Source organism: Vulpes lagopus, chromosome 9, assembly GCF_018345385.1.
Source record: "Vulpes lagopus strain Blue_001 chromosome 9, ASM1834538v1, whole genome shotgun sequence".
Lineage (NCBI taxonomy): Eukaryota > Metazoa > Chordata > Mammalia > Carnivora > Canidae > Vulpes > Vulpes lagopus.
In genome coordinates this window covers 2589405-2606523 of record NC_054832.1, presented here as the reverse complement: position 1 = coordinate 2606523, position 17119 = coordinate 2589405, and the positions used below count along the sequence as shown (strand labels likewise).

General features: G+C 55.2%; 1 protein-coding gene across 5 annotated transcripts in view; it reads right to left on the bottom strand.

The window, feature by feature from the left end:
- Nucleotides 1–6516: 6516 nt before the first annotated feature.
- Nucleotides 6517–17119, bottom strand: part of SLC45A4 (solute carrier family 45 member 4) — a 57129-nt gene continuing 46526 nt past the window's right edge. For all 5 annotated transcript variants that reach the window (XM_041768960.1, XM_041768961.1, XM_041768959.1 and 2 more), the window contains 5 exons: nt 16792–16971; nt 15207–16243; nt 14485–14584; nt 13170–13381; nt 6517–11128 (listed from right to left, as the gene is read on the bottom strand). In XM_041768960.1, the coding sequence (XP_041624894.1) occupies nt 10772–11128; nt 13170–13381; nt 14485–14584; nt 15207–16243; nt 16792–16971 (1886 nt within the window). In that variant the 3' untranslated portion in view covers nt 6517–10771. The remainder of the gene's footprint in view (nt 11129–13169; nt 13382–14484; nt 14585–15206; nt 16244–16791; nt 16972–17119) is intronic.

The window sequence follows — 17119 nt, the reverse complement described above, 5'->3', positions numbered from 1 at the left end:
CCCCAGGCCCTGTGGACTGCATTACTGAGTTCTAACAAACTCTTGGGGATGGATTATGAGAATCACAGAAGTCTTTCAGGAGGACAGAGCGCGCTTCCTGAAGCCTTTCGGAGACGGGCATGATGCTGTCCTAAAATCTGACCAAGATCTTACAGGATAATAAAATTACACATCGGTTCCCTTTGTGAACATAGATGCGAAATTCCTGACCAAAGTATTAGCCAATTGAATCCCACAACATTTTAAAAGAATAAGACTGTGGCCCTGTGGGGCTTGTCCCAGGAATGCAAGGCTAATTAACATTTGAAAATCAACCTGCAAATTCCACTCATTAACAGAATAAAGGAGAAAAGCCACAGTAGTTACCTCCACAGATGCAGGAAAAAAAACAATAAAATAATCGTTCAAGATAAATATCCTGGCAAACTGAGAAGGGAGCTTCCTCACACTGACACAGAGCACCTCCAGGAACCCACAGTCCTGGTGCACGGCACCCTGGCTGCTCCCCACCCCAGCTGCTCCCCGCTGGGGCTCACATTCACCCCCCCACTCAAGACCACGCTGCAGGTCCTGGCCGCGGCACGAAGGCAACAATAAATAATGAAAAGATTGAACTAGAAGGACAAACTACCTTTATTCACGCCAGCATTACTGATTACATAAATCCTAAAGAATCTATTTATTTAAGCAAGTACCAGAGCAAGCATATTCAGCAAGATTGTGGGATACAAGGTCAATATAGGATCATCGTTGCATTTCTGTATTTTAACAGGAAACAATTGTAAAGTGTAACAGTAGGACTCAGGAGCATTAAAAGCATATCAAAAAGGAATACATTTAATGAAAAAGATGTGCTCGACCTGTACACTGAGAACTCAGGAACACCGCTGAGGGAAACTTTGAAAGGCCTAATGAAAAAATATACTAGGTTTATGGATTAGATGAAATATTATAAAGATGTTAGTTCTCTGCAAGTCAACCCAGTAGATTCAATGTAATTCTAAATCGAATCCCAATACGACTTTTGTTTAAATTTTATTTATTCATTCATGAGAGACACAGAGAGAGAAGCAGAGACACAGGCAGAGGGAGAAGCAGGCTCCATGCAGGGAGCCTGATGCGGGGATTTGATCCGGGAACCGTGGGGTCACGGCCTGGGCGGAAGGTGGCGCTAGACTGCTGAGCCACCCAGGGGTCCCCAATCATACCTCTTCTTATCCTGTTCCTGACTCCTCTCCACTTTTGTTCTTTAGTGCCAATTTCAGTAAGTTATTTTTGTAAATTATTTCCAGGTAAGACAGAAAAAATAGTACCAAAAATAACCCAGGAATAGGTTTGGGTAAAGGTGTTTCCTTTTAAAAACTGGTCTTTGGTTATAGTGTAAGAATTACTGTGGCAACCGATGCTAATTTTTAAACCAAAAGTGTTGTATTTTTCAGCCAAATGTTTCAGATTACTTGATAATTACCCAAATATATGGAAAACTATATCAGTAAGTCAGCGATTAAAAAAATTATTAAAAATCAAACACTAGCCTAGTCTTCAAAGTACTGATTTAATGCCTATCACATTAGGAGCCCGATGCGGGACCCGGGATCACGCCCTGAGCTGAAGGCAGATGTTCAACCACTGAGCCACCCAGGTGTCCCCCAGCACAATTTAAAAATATGTATGTTGGGCAGCTCTGGTGGTGCAGCGGTTTAGCGCCGCCTACAGCCCAGGGTGTGATCCTGGAGACCCGGGATCGAGTCCCACATCGGGCTTCCTGCATGGAGCCTGCTTCTCCCTCTGCCTGTGTCTCTGCCTCTCTCTCGCTCTCTCTGAATGAATTAAAAAAAAAAAAAAAAGTATGTGGACAGTGTGATAGCCGCGCACGCACACATGCACATATACATGGAAATGCAGAGTTGAATAGTCAAGATAACCTTGGAAAAGATCAAAGCTAGAGAACGGACACTATGTGATTTAAAGCTTCCCCCTAGAGCTGCAGTGATTAGCAGGGTAAGAGCATGGGATTCGGCATAAATAGATCAATGGAACAGAATGTAGGATCTAGATACATAAGCATATAGTCAGCTGGGATTCAACAAAGATTCCAGGACAATTCAGTAAGGAAAATTTTTTTCAACAGATAGTGCTGCAACGACTGGACCAATATATGGAAAAAGGAAGAAGCTCAGCCTTAATCTCACTTCAAAAAATTTAATTCAAGGTGATTCACCTAGATGTAAAGCTACAAGTTCTAGAAACAAGCGTAGAATATCTTTGCAACCTTGGTACAGATAACGATGTCCTAAAGAGAACACAATAATAGCTAAGTAGGAAAAAATTGATAAATTGGACCTCATTAAAATACATTAAGAAAGTAAAAAACAAAACAAAACAAGAAAAACCTGGGAGTAAATATTTACACTGCTGTACCTGACAAAGACTTATACCCATGACATATAAAGAGCTTCCACAAATCAATACAAACAGCTCGATTAAAAAATGGGCAAAGGATACTTTCCCGATGAAGGTATATGGATGGCCAATTTGAAAAGATGCTTAAAATAGTCATTTAGGAAAGACATTAAGCCACCATGAAATACCATCTGATCGTCCCTAGAATGGCTAATATTAAAGGGTCACGATAGTGAACATAGGTGAGGATATGAAACCAATGGAATGGACCGACCAAGACAGCAGTCGCCCACTGCTGGATAAAAGCAGCATAACCACTTTGGGAGAACTGCTTGCCAGTTACTTAATTCCACTTGGTGGTTGTTTTTTTTTTTTTTTCTTTTTTTTTTAAGATTTATTTATTTTAGAGGGAGAGAGAGACAACCCCAAGCAGACTCCCCACTGAAGCAGACTGAGCAGGGAGCCCGATGTGAGGCTCTATCCCAGGACTCTGGGACCATGACCTGAGCCAAAGGCAGATGCCCAACCACTGAGCCACCCAGGCGCCCCTGAGCATTGTTTTGTCGTCAGCAGGATTCCTGATGTAAAATAATTTCACTGCAAGTAAAGTGACAAACGTGTTTTTAAATATACAAAAAAAAAAAAAAAAGATGATGATCCCCATGTGAGGCTCGATCTCACGACCCTGAGATCATGACCTGACCCGAAATCAGGAGTGGGCTGCTTAACCGACTGAGCCCCCCCGGCGCCCCCCACACCTCGTTTATCACCTGAGGGGAATGAAAACCGAGTATGCTCAGAGCATCTTAATTTGTAATAACCGTGTATTGGCAACACCATCATCCAGAGAGCGGATGTGGCGCGGCCTCACGGTGGAGTCCTCACTCCACGTCAGGGAGAAGACACTGGCCGGCCACGCACACAGCAGTGTGCACAACTCAGAGGCAGGGAGCTGAGTGAAGGCAGCCAGGCGGGAAGGCCACAGACTCTGTTTCCACTCATATTTAGTCCCAAACAGACAAAAACCAATCCATGGTGACCGAGTTCATACCGGTGGTTGCCCAATATCTAATCAACATACACGTAGGATGGGATTGAATCGGAAGGCCTCAAGGGGGGACCTTCTGGAGTGAAGATGTTCTACACAGACTGTGTGAGGAGGGTGCGTATGTCAAAACCCACAGACGTGCACACTGCCTGTCGCCATATGTAAATTCACCTCAATTAAAAACCAGAACAACAACAACAACAAAATCACTACAGATCCAACAGCTGTTGAAAAAGATAATAAAGGAGTTTTTTGAACTTGATGCCAATAAAGTTGACATCTGGCTGGAACGGAAACACTATCTGAAAGGCACAAACTATCAAAGCTCATTCCAGAAGAAACAGCCTCAACAGCCTCATTTCTATTCAAGAGACAACCCATGGTTTAGAACCTTTGCATAAAGACAATTTCACAAAGAATTCACCAGTGGGGACGTCTGGGTGGCTCTGGGTGGCTCCGTCTGGTGAGCGCCCAGCTCCTGATTTTGATCTCAGGGTCAGGGGACGGGCCGCGTTGGGCTCACGCTGTGCCTGGAGCCTGCTTGGGATTCTCTCTCTCCCTCTGCTCCATGCCCTTCCCCCCCGCAACTCGCTGGTTCTCTAAAATTCATAAGTAAATATTTTTTAAAAAATTCACTGATGAACTCTTCTAAACATACAAGGAAAAAGCATAAGTTATATAGTAATTTTTTTTCCTAAAAGTAAGGAGTAAATGCTTCCCTATCTCATTTTTTGATACCAATAGTACCTTGCGACCAAAGCCTGACATTACCAAGGAAAAACAAAACAATACGATACCATTTCCCTTCATAAACATAAACATTAAAATCTTTAACGACATTTTAGAAGTTCAAATCCAGCAATAACAAAAAAGGATGAGGGCAGCCCGGGTGGCTCAGCGGTTTAGCGCCACCTCAGTCCAGGGCATGATCTGGAGACCCGGAATCGAGTCCCACGTCGGGCTCCCTACAGGGCGCCTGCTTCTCCCTCTGCCTGTGTCTCTGCCTCTCTCTCTCTCTCTGTCTCTCATGAATAAATAAATAAAATCTTTTTAAAAAATTGAAATTGAACAAATCATGATCAATCTGGAATTACACACTTTACCGATGTAGTGTTCCGATCGAGATGATGCTTGGGCTCTGCCGACGTTGTACTGTGTGGACCCGGCCAAGTCCAAAGCCTCCTGGGCCTGATATTCAAGAAGCTGCGATGGGACGGGCTTCCCTCCCGGAGCCTCACCTCCCTCCAGGCAGGGATGGGGCATGTGCGACGCCCCAAACCCCCTCTGCAGGGAACCTCCGGCCCCGCCCTGCGCAAAGGTACCCTGTGAGCATTTCAGATCGGTTGTCGTCAGCCTGATTGTCGGGTTTCCATCGTTCCAGGATCCCTCCTCTTGTCCGAGGGTGTGTGTGTGTGTGTGTGTGTGTGTGTGTGTGTTTCCCATCATTTCTAAGGACCTGGAATAGAACACCGTGTGTCCACCTTCTGGTACCTCTCAGAGTAGTTTCCCGATCTAAGAATTATAATACAGTCTCCTTCTCTCCATTTTGTTGGAAAAACCAAGTAACACAATGATGTAAAAGAACCAGTGGAGAGGGTAATGACCACCAGTGCGTTCTCCAGACTGAGCTACAGGCCAGAGGCGGGAGCTCTCCTGAGGAGTTTAACTGTTTTACAAATAAATTGTTTTTGTCCACCTATGTCCTACCTGAGGTGTCCCACCCTTCCCAGGAAAATCCTAACATGCATCACCCAGAAAAATTAAATTAGTGCTGCATTTTTAGAAAGACAGAGGAGATCTACTCAGTAGACAGATACAAACTTCGCTAACAGAAACAGAAAAACCCCAACAAAAAGCCTCTGTCCATCTTGTTGAAAGGACGTAGGAGACCTCTACCTGCGAATACGGTGATCACATATTTTGGGGCGCCGGGGTGGCTCAGTCGGTGAAGCAGCTGCCTTCGGGTCAGGTCATGGTCCCAGGGTCCTGGCATCGAGCCCCGCATCGGGCTCCCTGCTCTGCGGGGGGAGTCCATTTCTCCCTCTGCTCATGTTCTCTGTCTCTCAAATAAATAAAATCTCCAAAAAAAAAATTTTTTTTTGCTAAACGTGCAGATTGCAAGCCCATCCATGTGCAGTTCCGTTTTTGTAAAAACAAAAAAAAACAAAAAAAAAACAAAAAAACAATGTGGTTTCTGTGTCAGCCCGGGGGCGGGGGGAGAGAGGGTCTAGCAGGCTGGGGCCCCTAGTTTGCTGCCCCACCCCCACCTGGCCGTGGCACCTGCCCCAGGTGAGCTGAGCCCAGGTGAGGCTGGCGGAGGGCAGGTGGGCGGCAGGGGGCGCTGTGGCTCTGAGGCCGCAGACGGTGCCCACACGGCTCCCCCCCACCCCACCCCCCCTGCTGCCGTGGGCTCCTCCCTCCACCCCGTCCCTCCCCTCACCACCCCCACACCCGGTGCCCCAGGGCCAGTGGAGCCAGTGGAGCCTCCAAACTCCAAAACGAGCAGCCCTCCCCATTCCGAGGTCACCAGCCCATGGCCCCCACCAACCCCCTCGACCTCCTCCGGGCTTCCTCCAGTCCCCGGGTGGTAGCAGCTTCTGCCTCCAGGGCCCCTCCAGCCCGAAGCCCTCGCACCCCTGCACCCCTGCACCCCGGGCCTCAGGCTGCAGCTGCTTTACGTGCATGGCCAAAGGTGCGGCCCCGCCTCTGAGCAGCTCCCCCTCTGTGGCCACCCTGAGCCAGGGGGACAGGCTACCGGCTGGGCGTCACCTCCCACACCCCCACCCGCTCAGCCTGGCTGAGCTCCCACCTGGGCACCGGGAGGTGGGCAGAGCGTGACCTCGGCACCCTGGGCTGGGGGCGTCGGGAGGGGCCTCGCTGAAGGTGGCCTGTGCTGGTTCCGACCCGGCAGGGAAGGGGAGACTACAGGCTGCAGGGTCAGGAGGGGGGTCTGGGGAGACCACAGGAGCAGCCGCCCTCCCCCACCGCACCCACCCAGGCCGCCCCAGCCCAGCACAGGAAGGCACAGGGAGGGGCCTGGGGGAAGTGACTCAGACACACCCACGTGGTCACCTGGTAGGGAAAGGTTTATTAAGATTTAACCACAGACTTACAGCAAAACAGACCCAGGGAGGCCCTGGGGGGAGGCCAGGTTGGCCTCGGAGGAAGGGACAGAAATGCAGCAGACATGCAGGCAAGGTCACCTGGGAAACCACAGAACCACGGGCTCTGCGGACACAGACACCAGGCCACTTTTCACCACCTAATAAAAAAAGTTAATGTGCGATATTACTCTTCTTTATAGTCCCTTCTCCTCATAAAACATTATGTGTTTAACACACACTTATATCGTTGCTAAAATCAGCAAGAGCTATTATACTGCCCCAACTTAATAAGTTGATAAAAAAAGTTGTCCTGTGGCCAGTTCACAATGGAACTAAATAGTGTTGTTCCGAGATGCCTGGGGAGTCTGGTAACAAGAGGCATTTCCAACAAATGGGTCCTTCTGCCCCCGAGAGCGCGTCTCAGTCCACAGCACGAGGGGGGGTGGCCCTGGCAGCCCGGGGGAGGGGGCACCGGGCCACCCCGAGGTCACGGCGGAGCAGCCAGGCTCGGGGCTCAGGCCAGGACGGTGGCAGCTGGCTTTGGTGAGGAGGTAACGGGCGGCTTTCCGGCTGGGCCCCCAAACGTGACGAGTGTCCAGCGCTGTGCCGATGGGACCCACCAGGCCAAGCGCCCCACGGAGGGGCCTCCAGGGCAGCCCCAGGCCCCGAGGCAGGCAGGCGGATGCTGGGCCTGCAGAGCAGCTGCTTGTGGATGCACGAGGAGGGCAGGGGGGGTTCCAGCAGCTACGGGGCCCTGCTTCCCCCCCTCCCCCGGAGGTGGGCAGAGCTCAGAGGAGGGCGGGTGAGGGAAAGGAACGTTTGGTGGGTCTTTTCCAACGTGGGTTTGGGTCCGGTGTGAACCGGCTGTTTTAGCAGCTTGCCCTGCCCCGTAGCCCGTGCTCAGCTTCTCTCCACATCCTGCTGCCTGCGGGCCCGCACACAGGCTCCACTTTGGGGATGGGGGGGGGGGGTGTCAGGGACCTGCTTCCCCACACTTTGGTACCTCAGACACTCTCGTGAGCACCTGAGGGGCGCCCTGGTCACCCTGCCTCCCTGCCTGCGCCTGGCCTGGTCCTCCCGAGGGCTCCAGGAACCCAAGGCTGGGTGTTGGGCAGTGCGCAGCGGCCGCCTCGCTCAGCAGGTGTGAAGCTGCTGCTGAGCCTCCTGCCCCCACTGCCACCGCACGGTCACGACGGCCCTCGGCCAACACATCAGGGGCAAAGGGGCGCAGAGTGGGGGCCTGGCCTGACGCGGACAGCACCCCACCTCCTCCCCACAAGCAGGCTCCAGCACAACCCAGACAACTGCATGTGTTTGGGTCATTTCTTTGCCAGATTCTTTACTTTGCTGACATATGGGGAACAAAAGGGCAAATCAGACCAACGTTTGCCTATTTTGGTGACAAGCCCATTTAATGCTACACAGCCATGCACCCAACAGCATGCCCACCAGCCGTGCTCCCAGTCCACTTAGCTGTGCCCACGAAGCCCAAGGCCACCCAGGGGCCTGTCGGTCACCAGGCTGCACACGGACGGCCCTGGGACCGTCTGCTGCGTCCCCACTGAGCTACAGCATTGGGAACCCCACTTGAGCCACAGACCACAAACACGTTGTGCAAACAGCCAGCTCCTCCTCGCACCTCTTAAGACACAGGTGAAGACACTCGAGGGTCTCGAGTCAGTGTGACCCTGAACAATCCTGAAATCCCCTCGCCCTTGCCGCAAGGGCGGGCAGAGGCGCACCTCCGCGCTCGCACCCGGACCAAGAGCCCAAGGCGGCAGCTGCGGACCGACTCTGACCCCAACCACAAGGCACCTCCCTCTCCTCGCAGGTCTGCACACTGACCAGGCCCACAGAGTAAGAAAGAGCGGTCGTCAGCATCCACCGGGCTGCACGCCCTGCACACACCTGCACAGCCACTGGCGTCTGCAGCCCCGCCCGGGGCCGCTTTCACGGTGCAGGGCGTCGTGACCCTAAGAGGGGCCTCACAGTGTCCTCCGGGGGCCTTGTCATTTCAGATCACGGGGAAGCGTGAGGCTGGGGCTGCTAGGGCTGACACGCTTCTCTGGTGGTCGTCCCGCTGGAAGCCCCTTGCGCCAGCCTGGGCCCCGCGCGTCCCGCACACACAGCCGTCGGGCTCCAGGTCTGGGGGCACCGGGCACAGAAGGCGGCTGCCCGGGGAGCTGCGGCCCTCCTGCTGGAGGCCTGTGTTCGGTTCACATCGTATCTCAATTCAGGACCGATCCACCCCCGCCCCAAATCCTCTACTCTCCTGCCACCCCCTTTCCTGGTGACCCCAGCAGGGCAGGCTGTGACCTGGAGGACCCAACCCAACTAGGGTCCCGGGAACCAAAGTGGGAGGACCCAGGGTCACAAAGCCATCAGGGGGACGGGCCACACCGGATCCCGGGCCTGCCAAGGGGGCCCGGCCCGGCTCGCACAGGAGGCTGGGGCTTTGCACCGAGGCCAGCAGCGCTTCCAGCAGCAGGAGGACTGTCCCTGTCTGAGCTTGACATTCCCTAGGCCGCCTCACAGGTCAACACACAGAAAACGCTCGCGTCTTGGCGCCGGTTCTCGGAGGTCCCGGGCTCCTGAGTGCAAGGGGGGCCGCTGCGGGCAGGCACTGCTTCTCCTCGGACACGAACACGACCTGCCCGATGCCACCAGCGGCTGGGGGACACGGCGCGACCAGAGGCCGGCCAAGTACGCTAGACAGCCAGTCCTTTGAATACACAGAAAATTCAAGTAATTTATTTAAAAACTGCTTAGTCTCATCTTGAAATATATATACATATATATATTACATATATGTGTATATATTTGCTTTAGAATGATCATATTGCAGCATGATTGTTCATGCATCTTAAAGTTCTTTATTTTTTTTTAAAAAAAGAAACAACTTGAGGCAGCGAAGTTATACCATCGTCTGTGTCCAGGTGACATCAGGAAGCTTGGACTGACCATTCCAAAAGAAAAGCAGAAACTGCTCAGTTATAGAGACTGTGGTTTTGAAGAGCTTTCCCACGCAGCTGCAGCATCTCGTGACTGCGCTTCCCCAAAGTCCGAGTTTCGCTTAGACGCTGAAAGCAGAAACGCTGCAGAGTCCTCCGGGGAGCGGACCTTCCTTGGGTCCCAGACACTTGCTTCACTTTGCCACTGCTCGGACTCCGGCGTCGAGCGGGGTGAGCAGGCGACGAGGTCAGAAGAGGTCAGAGGAGTCCCGGTGCGCGGAGTCCCCACGCGCCGGGGCGAGTCCCACACACCCGAGGTAGGCCTGGCGGCAGAACCCAGGGGGCAAGGCCGCGCCTGGGCTCTGCCCTCATGATTTCCCCAACGAATGGTTTAAACACGAGTCAAAGTGCAACGAAGGAGTCGACAACCTCTCCGGGGAGCTCTGGGCGAAAACGACGGGGTTGGGGCGGGGGGGGGGGGGGGGGTGATGGACGTGTGCGCACCTGCTGGGGCCCACCTGCTGGCGGGGCGCTGCCCCCGCGGGGCGCGCTCAGATCGCCCTCTCCTGCCCGGGGGGTCCCTGTCACCACGCCCCCCGCTGCCCCCCACCGCTGCCCAGAGGCAGGCCTGCCCCACGCGCCATCTGTCAGAATCTGAGGAAAAGACGTGATGCTGTTTTCTTCAAAGAAAACCAGTTTTGAGAGAAAAAATTTTTTCTAAAATAATGGTAAAGAAAAATACTCTCCAATAACTGCAGCACCAACAGAACGTGAGGACACCTGACAGCACGACCCGACCGTGCGGGCGTCCGGAGAGGTGACGGAAGGGCTCAGTCACGGGCTACACGCTGCTGTCCACGGGACGCACGTGGGGCACATGCAGCGGACGACAGCACGTACTTTCGTGTTTGGTTATGACCTTGGGAAATGAACATCTTACTTTTCTCTAAATTGCTTGTCTCGATTGTAAATCTGGCTTATAATTTTAAAACATGCAGAATAATACACCTGCAGAATACAAGTTGAAATTAGAAGATCTTTTTCAATTAAAAAAAATATTTCAAATGATTTTTTTAATCGTGGAAAAAGTAATTAGTGTGGTGTTTTTGCCTAGTGGCTCAGCCCTACCCTACAGCTACTGCATCCCCACCGTGTTGTGAAGAACTCTGGTTTGTGCTGCCACCAAAGCCAATAGTGACCAACCCGCCCGCCACCTGTGCCCCCCCGGCCACCCCCCCTGGAATGTGTGTGCACGGGGATGAGGCTCAGACCATCGACTCTGTCTCCACCAGCCCCTGCAGGCCTTCCTTCCGGGACAGCGTCAGGACGGTGGGCTTCTCGCCGCCATCCCCGTCACCTGTCGGCTGGGAAGACAGGCCTCTCTGCTCTTCCTTGGCCTCTTCCGACACCTCTGGGTAGATCACCAGGAATGTGGCTGTCAGGAAGCCCAAGAAGGAGCCCACGGAGGCCACCATGGGGATGACGCGCACAGTCCCAACGGCGTCCACCACGCCCCCAAGGGCAGACGCCACCAGGATCTGGGAGATGTACACCTGGCAGGAGAGGATGGCGCAGTCTATGCCAAAGCCACGCTTGGAGCTCCCGGGGCTGTGGTGCACGTACTGCAAGAGAAGAGAGCACAAGAGTGAGGGCTGTGAGGGCAAGTTAAACCATTGGTCAACATTCCCGTGGTTTGAATATTAGCTCAGAAGTCTGGAAACAAAACTTGCCTTCCACTCAGCTGCTTGGCGACCACTCAGCCTGTCTCCCCGACCCCGTCCCACTTCTATTCAACATTGTATTGGAGACTCTGGCCATTGCAATAAGGCAAGGAAAATAAATAAAATGTATTAAGGATTGGAAAAGAAAAAAATTAATCTCATTATACACGGATGATGGGATTGTGTATGACGTCCAAAAGGATCTACAGATATGCTCTAAGAATTAACAGAAGAGTACGCCACGTTTATGGGTAGAGAGGCTCAGGACTACAAAGTTTTTAACTCTCCACAAATTGATCTATATAATCAGTGCATTTTCAATTAAAAAGCCCAGAAACTGATCTAACATTTAGATGGAAAGTAAAAGGTCAAGAATACCCAAGACAATCTTACAGAAGAACAAAGCTGAAGGACGTACAGCATCAGGTTTTGAGTCTTATTACAAAACAGTGGAACGCTTGTCTGAGGACAGACCGGCCGGCCAGTGGAAGAGAGTACCGAGGGACCGGAAACACCACCCCCACACGCGGGCACCCAGCTCCGACAGGGCCCGCACCGCAGTGCAGCCGGGGACCTCGTGGCCCTTAACAGTGAGTGGCACTGGGTCAGCAGCTACCCGTCCGTGGGAAAACGATAAAGTCACGCTCTTCTACCTCAAACCACACACACGCACAATGTATCCCAGGTGGACTGCAAGCGCGCACAGGACAAGGCGCCACCCAATGCCACCGCCAGCAGAATGGAGCAATAAACTGTGGCCATACGGTGAAATACGAAAGGGAATGAAGAACCGCCCTCTGCAAGCACAGGAGGGAAGCACAGGCGTGAAGTCAAAGCAGACACATTCCAATCACATAAGGTTCAAACATTGCAAGATGACTACACGGAGCTAGAGCTTAGGACCAGCACCACTCTTCTATGGTTTCTTGGCCTGCATTAATTTCTCGTTCGTTTGCGAAAAATCCGCTAAGCTGTTCCTTTATAGTTTGGGTACTTTCCTGTAGTCGTGTTATACTTTAACTGAAAAGCTTGTTGAGAAATAACACTTTTATTTTGGTTTTCATTAGTTTGGTGTTTGGTAGGCACCTAATCACACAGGATTTACTTTGCTTCTGTAATTGCACAAGAGAAGATTAAACATAGTTTAGGTTTAGGAAGAAAGAAATACGAGCTTTCTCGTGTTCCTTTACTTCTAGGGTCTGTGTTGGAAGCTTGAGAACCACGGTCTACACCTGCACTGTGGCTGCTGAGCACTTGGCAAGGTGGCCGGTCTGAGTCGAGAGGTACCGCGGGTGCGAAATACCCACAGCATTTCAAGGCTTGGACACATCAATCAATAGTTTGTACTGAGCGTGTCTTGAAATAATCGTATTTTGAATGTGCTGCGATAAGCAGAATATGCCATTAAAGGGATTTTATGGGTCTACACCCCTATTTAAAGGGAGCTACTTGAAAGCGTAGCCTGACCTAGACGGCCCATGCTCTATTGGACAGGACAGTGCTGGTCGCGCTCCCCTCATTGGGGGCCTGTGAGGGGATATTAAGGGGCAGCCAGCCCCCCCCAGGCACCCAAACAAAATCCCTAAGATGCAACTGAAGCGTCCAGGCAGGTGCCAGAGGGCAGGGGTGCCAGCTGCCAGGCCACGGAAGGAGCAGGGCCTTTGGAGGCAGGAAACCCGTGCCTTGGACTGACCCGGGCAGGCGGCTCTGTTGGTCCCTTCAGAACCAAAGACCTAGGGGGGTGGTCTGCACCCCAGGTGTCCCCCATGGAAGGCGTGGAGCTCTGCCTAGAGATGTGCAGAGAATGAGTATGGGCTTTGGAGCCTGATGATCTGACCTGACATGCATTTCAGGCTGGTGACCTCGTACCCCAGCCCCTCCTCCACTGCCCCCCTGATGTCCCCCCTCGCATGCCCCCTGCCCCCCGCAGCCATGGACGCACCTCCTTGATGTCGTGGTACTGCCCGAGCAGGGCGTAGGGGCAGTAGGAGATGCTCATGGAGACTATGCCCATGGTGCTGATCATGATCATGGCGACGTAGACGTTGGCAAACATGGCCATCACAGCCGTGCCAATGGAGAAGCCCAGCGTCCCCAGCACATAGATGACCCTGATGCTCAGGTCGTAGTTGTCCAAGTACTTCTGTAACAGGGCTGCGGAGAGAACGAGGCCACAGGACAGTGACTGACCAGGCCCTGAGCCGCATGCCCACCTCTCCTGCCCCTTGTCGCCTCTGCGGCACGGAGGCCCTTCCCCGCGACCACCTGACCACCTGCCACCACACTGCTGCCCCGACCCCCACACACCTGCAGCTCACCATGCCTCCCTCGCTCAACTCCTAGGGGCTCCAGCACTTTTGGGGAAAAGTCAGCCCTCCGGGTCCCAGCGTCGGGAGCCTGGTCCCATCGTGCAGCTCCCTGGACCCTCCCCACCCTGCAGCCCACCCCAGCCCAGACCCTTCCCACCAGGCCAGGCCCACACCTGGTCGAGACTTGGGATCTCGAGGGGTGGCTGGTTTCCTCAGGAGTAAATGCCTGGTCTAGAGGGACAGACTCCCACTCCTCCTTTCTACCCAGCAGCTTAATATCACCTCCCCCCAGAAGCATCTCTGCCAAACACAGCCAGTAAGGCTGGCTTCCCGCTGTCCAGTGGCCTTGACCTCGGCCACCCTCAAGTCCAGGCCAAGCTGACACCACGCTGACCTTCCCCTTCTATGGTTCGTGTAGAGACGGGGCAGGACCCAGACCAGACTTGTTTAGGAGACCCCGGGCCCTGGCTGAGCCCCATTTCTGGAAGGCTGCTCCCAAGACTAGGGCTTGGCACCCGGACCCCCATCCTCGATGATAAAACCGCACCTCCAGCCCCCCCCCGACAGTGCAGAACCTGAACACACCTCATGACCTCACGCCCGCTGTGGGATTGGCATTCCCCCTCCCTGTGCTCCTGGCTAAGATGCACGGAGCCCTCTGCGGGCTCGCGGGCACAGCTCGGGCAGTCCCGCCATCCTCCTGGGCCCGACCCTAGCCAGCCTCCCTCGGAGGAGCCGCCGGGCAGGAACCAGCTCACAGCACCAGCCTGTGTGGGGGCTCGGGAGGCACAATTCTAGACACACCAGTCTCCACGCCTCTGCCCCTGAGCCACAGCCACATTCAGAGTCAGGCCCACCTTCAGAGCAGGATGACCTTGACCTCGGCCCCACTTCCCAACCCAAAGCATCTCCCAGGGAACGCCGCCGCCGGCCCCAAGGACCGCTTACCTGAGCAAATTGCGCCAGTGGCCGCGTAAATGACCAGGCCCCAGCAGCCCATCTTCACGCCGGCGTTGTAGGCCTGCCAGGCGGTCGAGTTGGAGGGAGCCTGTCCCAGAAAGGAGAGACTGAGGTTCGGGGCGGGCAGGGACCATGTGCCACACCCTTTGGGCGAAGGAAGTTACTTCCCATCTCAACCGAGGGCAGGCTGTTTACAGTGCTGAGCGCTACTCGGGACAGGAGCCTCAGCCACAGGACGGCTGGTCTCCGGGCGGTTTTAAGCCCCCGCAGCCTCACCCCTGCCCTGCGCCGGAGTCGGAGGGAGGCCTGCCTGGAGGGGAGGGAGGCCGAGCCTGTGCTCAGGCCACAGGTGTGAGGCAGCTGATGCCACGGGAACAGAAGCAGGTCCCAGGCAAGCCGGGCTGCAGGGAACACAGGTTCCATCCCCCGCCCCCAAGCAGCAAGGGGCAGGTGGGTGCAGAGCAGCGGGGCACCGCCTCCCTTCAAGCCTCTCCAGCTCATCATCGTATACCCCTAACCACAGAATCCGGGGTGCACGTGGCCAGCTGCCCCCAGTCTGCCTTCTCCCTGCACCATAGGCACCAGGCTGCGGATGCTGTCTTGGGAGCAGCCCGTCTGCCGCTGAGCCCCCGGCCACCATCCCTCCTGCTGCCACACGCCCCCCAGCCACCACCCCTCCAGCTGCCAAAAGCAAGGGCCCGGGCTCTCACCTTGGGGTCCCCTTCAAAGATGACCTGGCCCATGAAGTCGGTGTAGAACACGGCCTCGGCGATGACGGAGAACCAGGTGAGCAGGTGGCAGAGGCACAGCCGCATCAGCTCCTTGGGCATCTTCAGCATGGACAGCCACAGCAGCCGCACGGTGGTCTCGCCCTCCCCCTCCTCGCTCTCCGTGTCCCCGCTGGACGTGGTGGCCCCGCTCTGGTTCCGGTGCCGGCAGCGCTGCCGCTGCCGCTTCTGCAGGTCGTACAGGTCGCTCATGCTGCGCGACGGCTTGATGAGGACCACGGCGTTGGCCCGCCGGTAGCGGTAGCGGTGGGACCCGATCTTGCCGTAGTAGGAGAAGGTGCTGGAGGCCTGGCGGCGGAACATGTGCCTTCGCCGCCTCATGGAGCCGGACGCGGCCGAGGGCTTCGTGTCCACCCTGGTGTAGCCGACCAGTCCGTCTTTCGGGGGAGAGCCGCTCCCGTTGGGGACTTTGGCTTCGTTCAAGTGATTATCGAGCAGCGTCTCATCCTCCTTCGCAGTTTCCCTGAGCAGTGAGGCCAGGCGGGCCGGCCTGGCTCTGGCGAGCTCCTGGCTGGTGCTGCGGGGGGTGCCGGGGTACGAGCCGTCGTGGAAGATGGAGGGCTCGATGTCGGGCAGGAAGGGCAGCTCGGGCTCCAGGTCCAGGGCGGCGTCCGGCACGTGCAGCACGGAGTCGCTCTTGCTCCGCACCATGTCCACACTCAGGTAGTCCAGGGTGAGCTCGTGCTCTGACTGCACCTCCTCGGGGAACAGGGCCACGCCACCGTCCAGGACGTGCACGCGGGCGGCGGGGGCCAGGGTGTCGGCCGCCTCCCCGCCCCGCTCCTGCTGGGGGCTGTACTGCTCCTCCTCGATGCTGAACAGGTGCAGGGTCACCGACACCACGAAGATGATGGCCGCGAAGAAGAAGAGCACCTGGTTCTGTGTCCGGAACCAGGCGCCCAAGAAGGTCTGGGTCCAGTCCAGGCCTCCCAGCACGTAGCCGATGGCCCCGCCGAGGCCTGATCGGGTGGGAGAGACGGAGGGAGCCCGTGAGTGGTGCAGGGCGCCTCGACACTCCCTCCCTGAGGAGGAGAAGCTAGGAAAGGTCTAGAAGGGTCTCTACCCTTAATCCTGGACCAGGGCCACCACTCATAGCTACGTCCTGAGTCAGGATGAGTTTTGGGGATGGAAAATGAGAAAACGGTAGGAAAAACAAGACGAGAAACCACAGCTGACCCTAGGTTTGGAGATTAACAGACTCCTGCCTAAGGAATCGGGAGCAGCTCTCTGCCAGGACAGGAAATGGATGGCTGCCCTCGACTCCGGGCAGTCCTGACCGCGCAGCCCTAAGCTCAGGAAGCTGCTGTTCCCAACGGATGTCAACAGAGCCCGAGTGCAGGGACAGGTTAGCAGTGGCCTGCTCACCGCCTCGCCCACCAGCCCCTGAGGTGGGGAGGAGGGGGCCACGGGAACAGCCTTCCCCGCGCTGGTCCTCCCGGGATGAACCGGGTAAGGGCTGGGGGTGGGGTGGGGTGGGGTGGGGTGGGGGCGGGGGGCGTGCCCTCACCAGCAGAGAAGGCGTGGATGTTAAGGGCCATGTCCTGCTCCTCGCTGTCCACCACATCCAACAGGTAGGCACGGATGGGGCCCTCGGTCGCATCGGCGCTGAAATCCAGGACGACCACCCCCAGCACTGTGAGGACGATGCCGATGGGCTGCCGGTTGGGGACATCACCAAGGGACAGGCCTGAACGAACACACAGGGGCAGTCAGGCCTCAGCTCCTAGGAGAGGACGGCCACCAAAGGGGAGGTGGGGATGCTCTGGCCAAGGTCAGAAAGGGGCGCGTCCCCTGGGACAGACTCTAGGACAGAAGATGGGCCTTGGTTTTTTCTA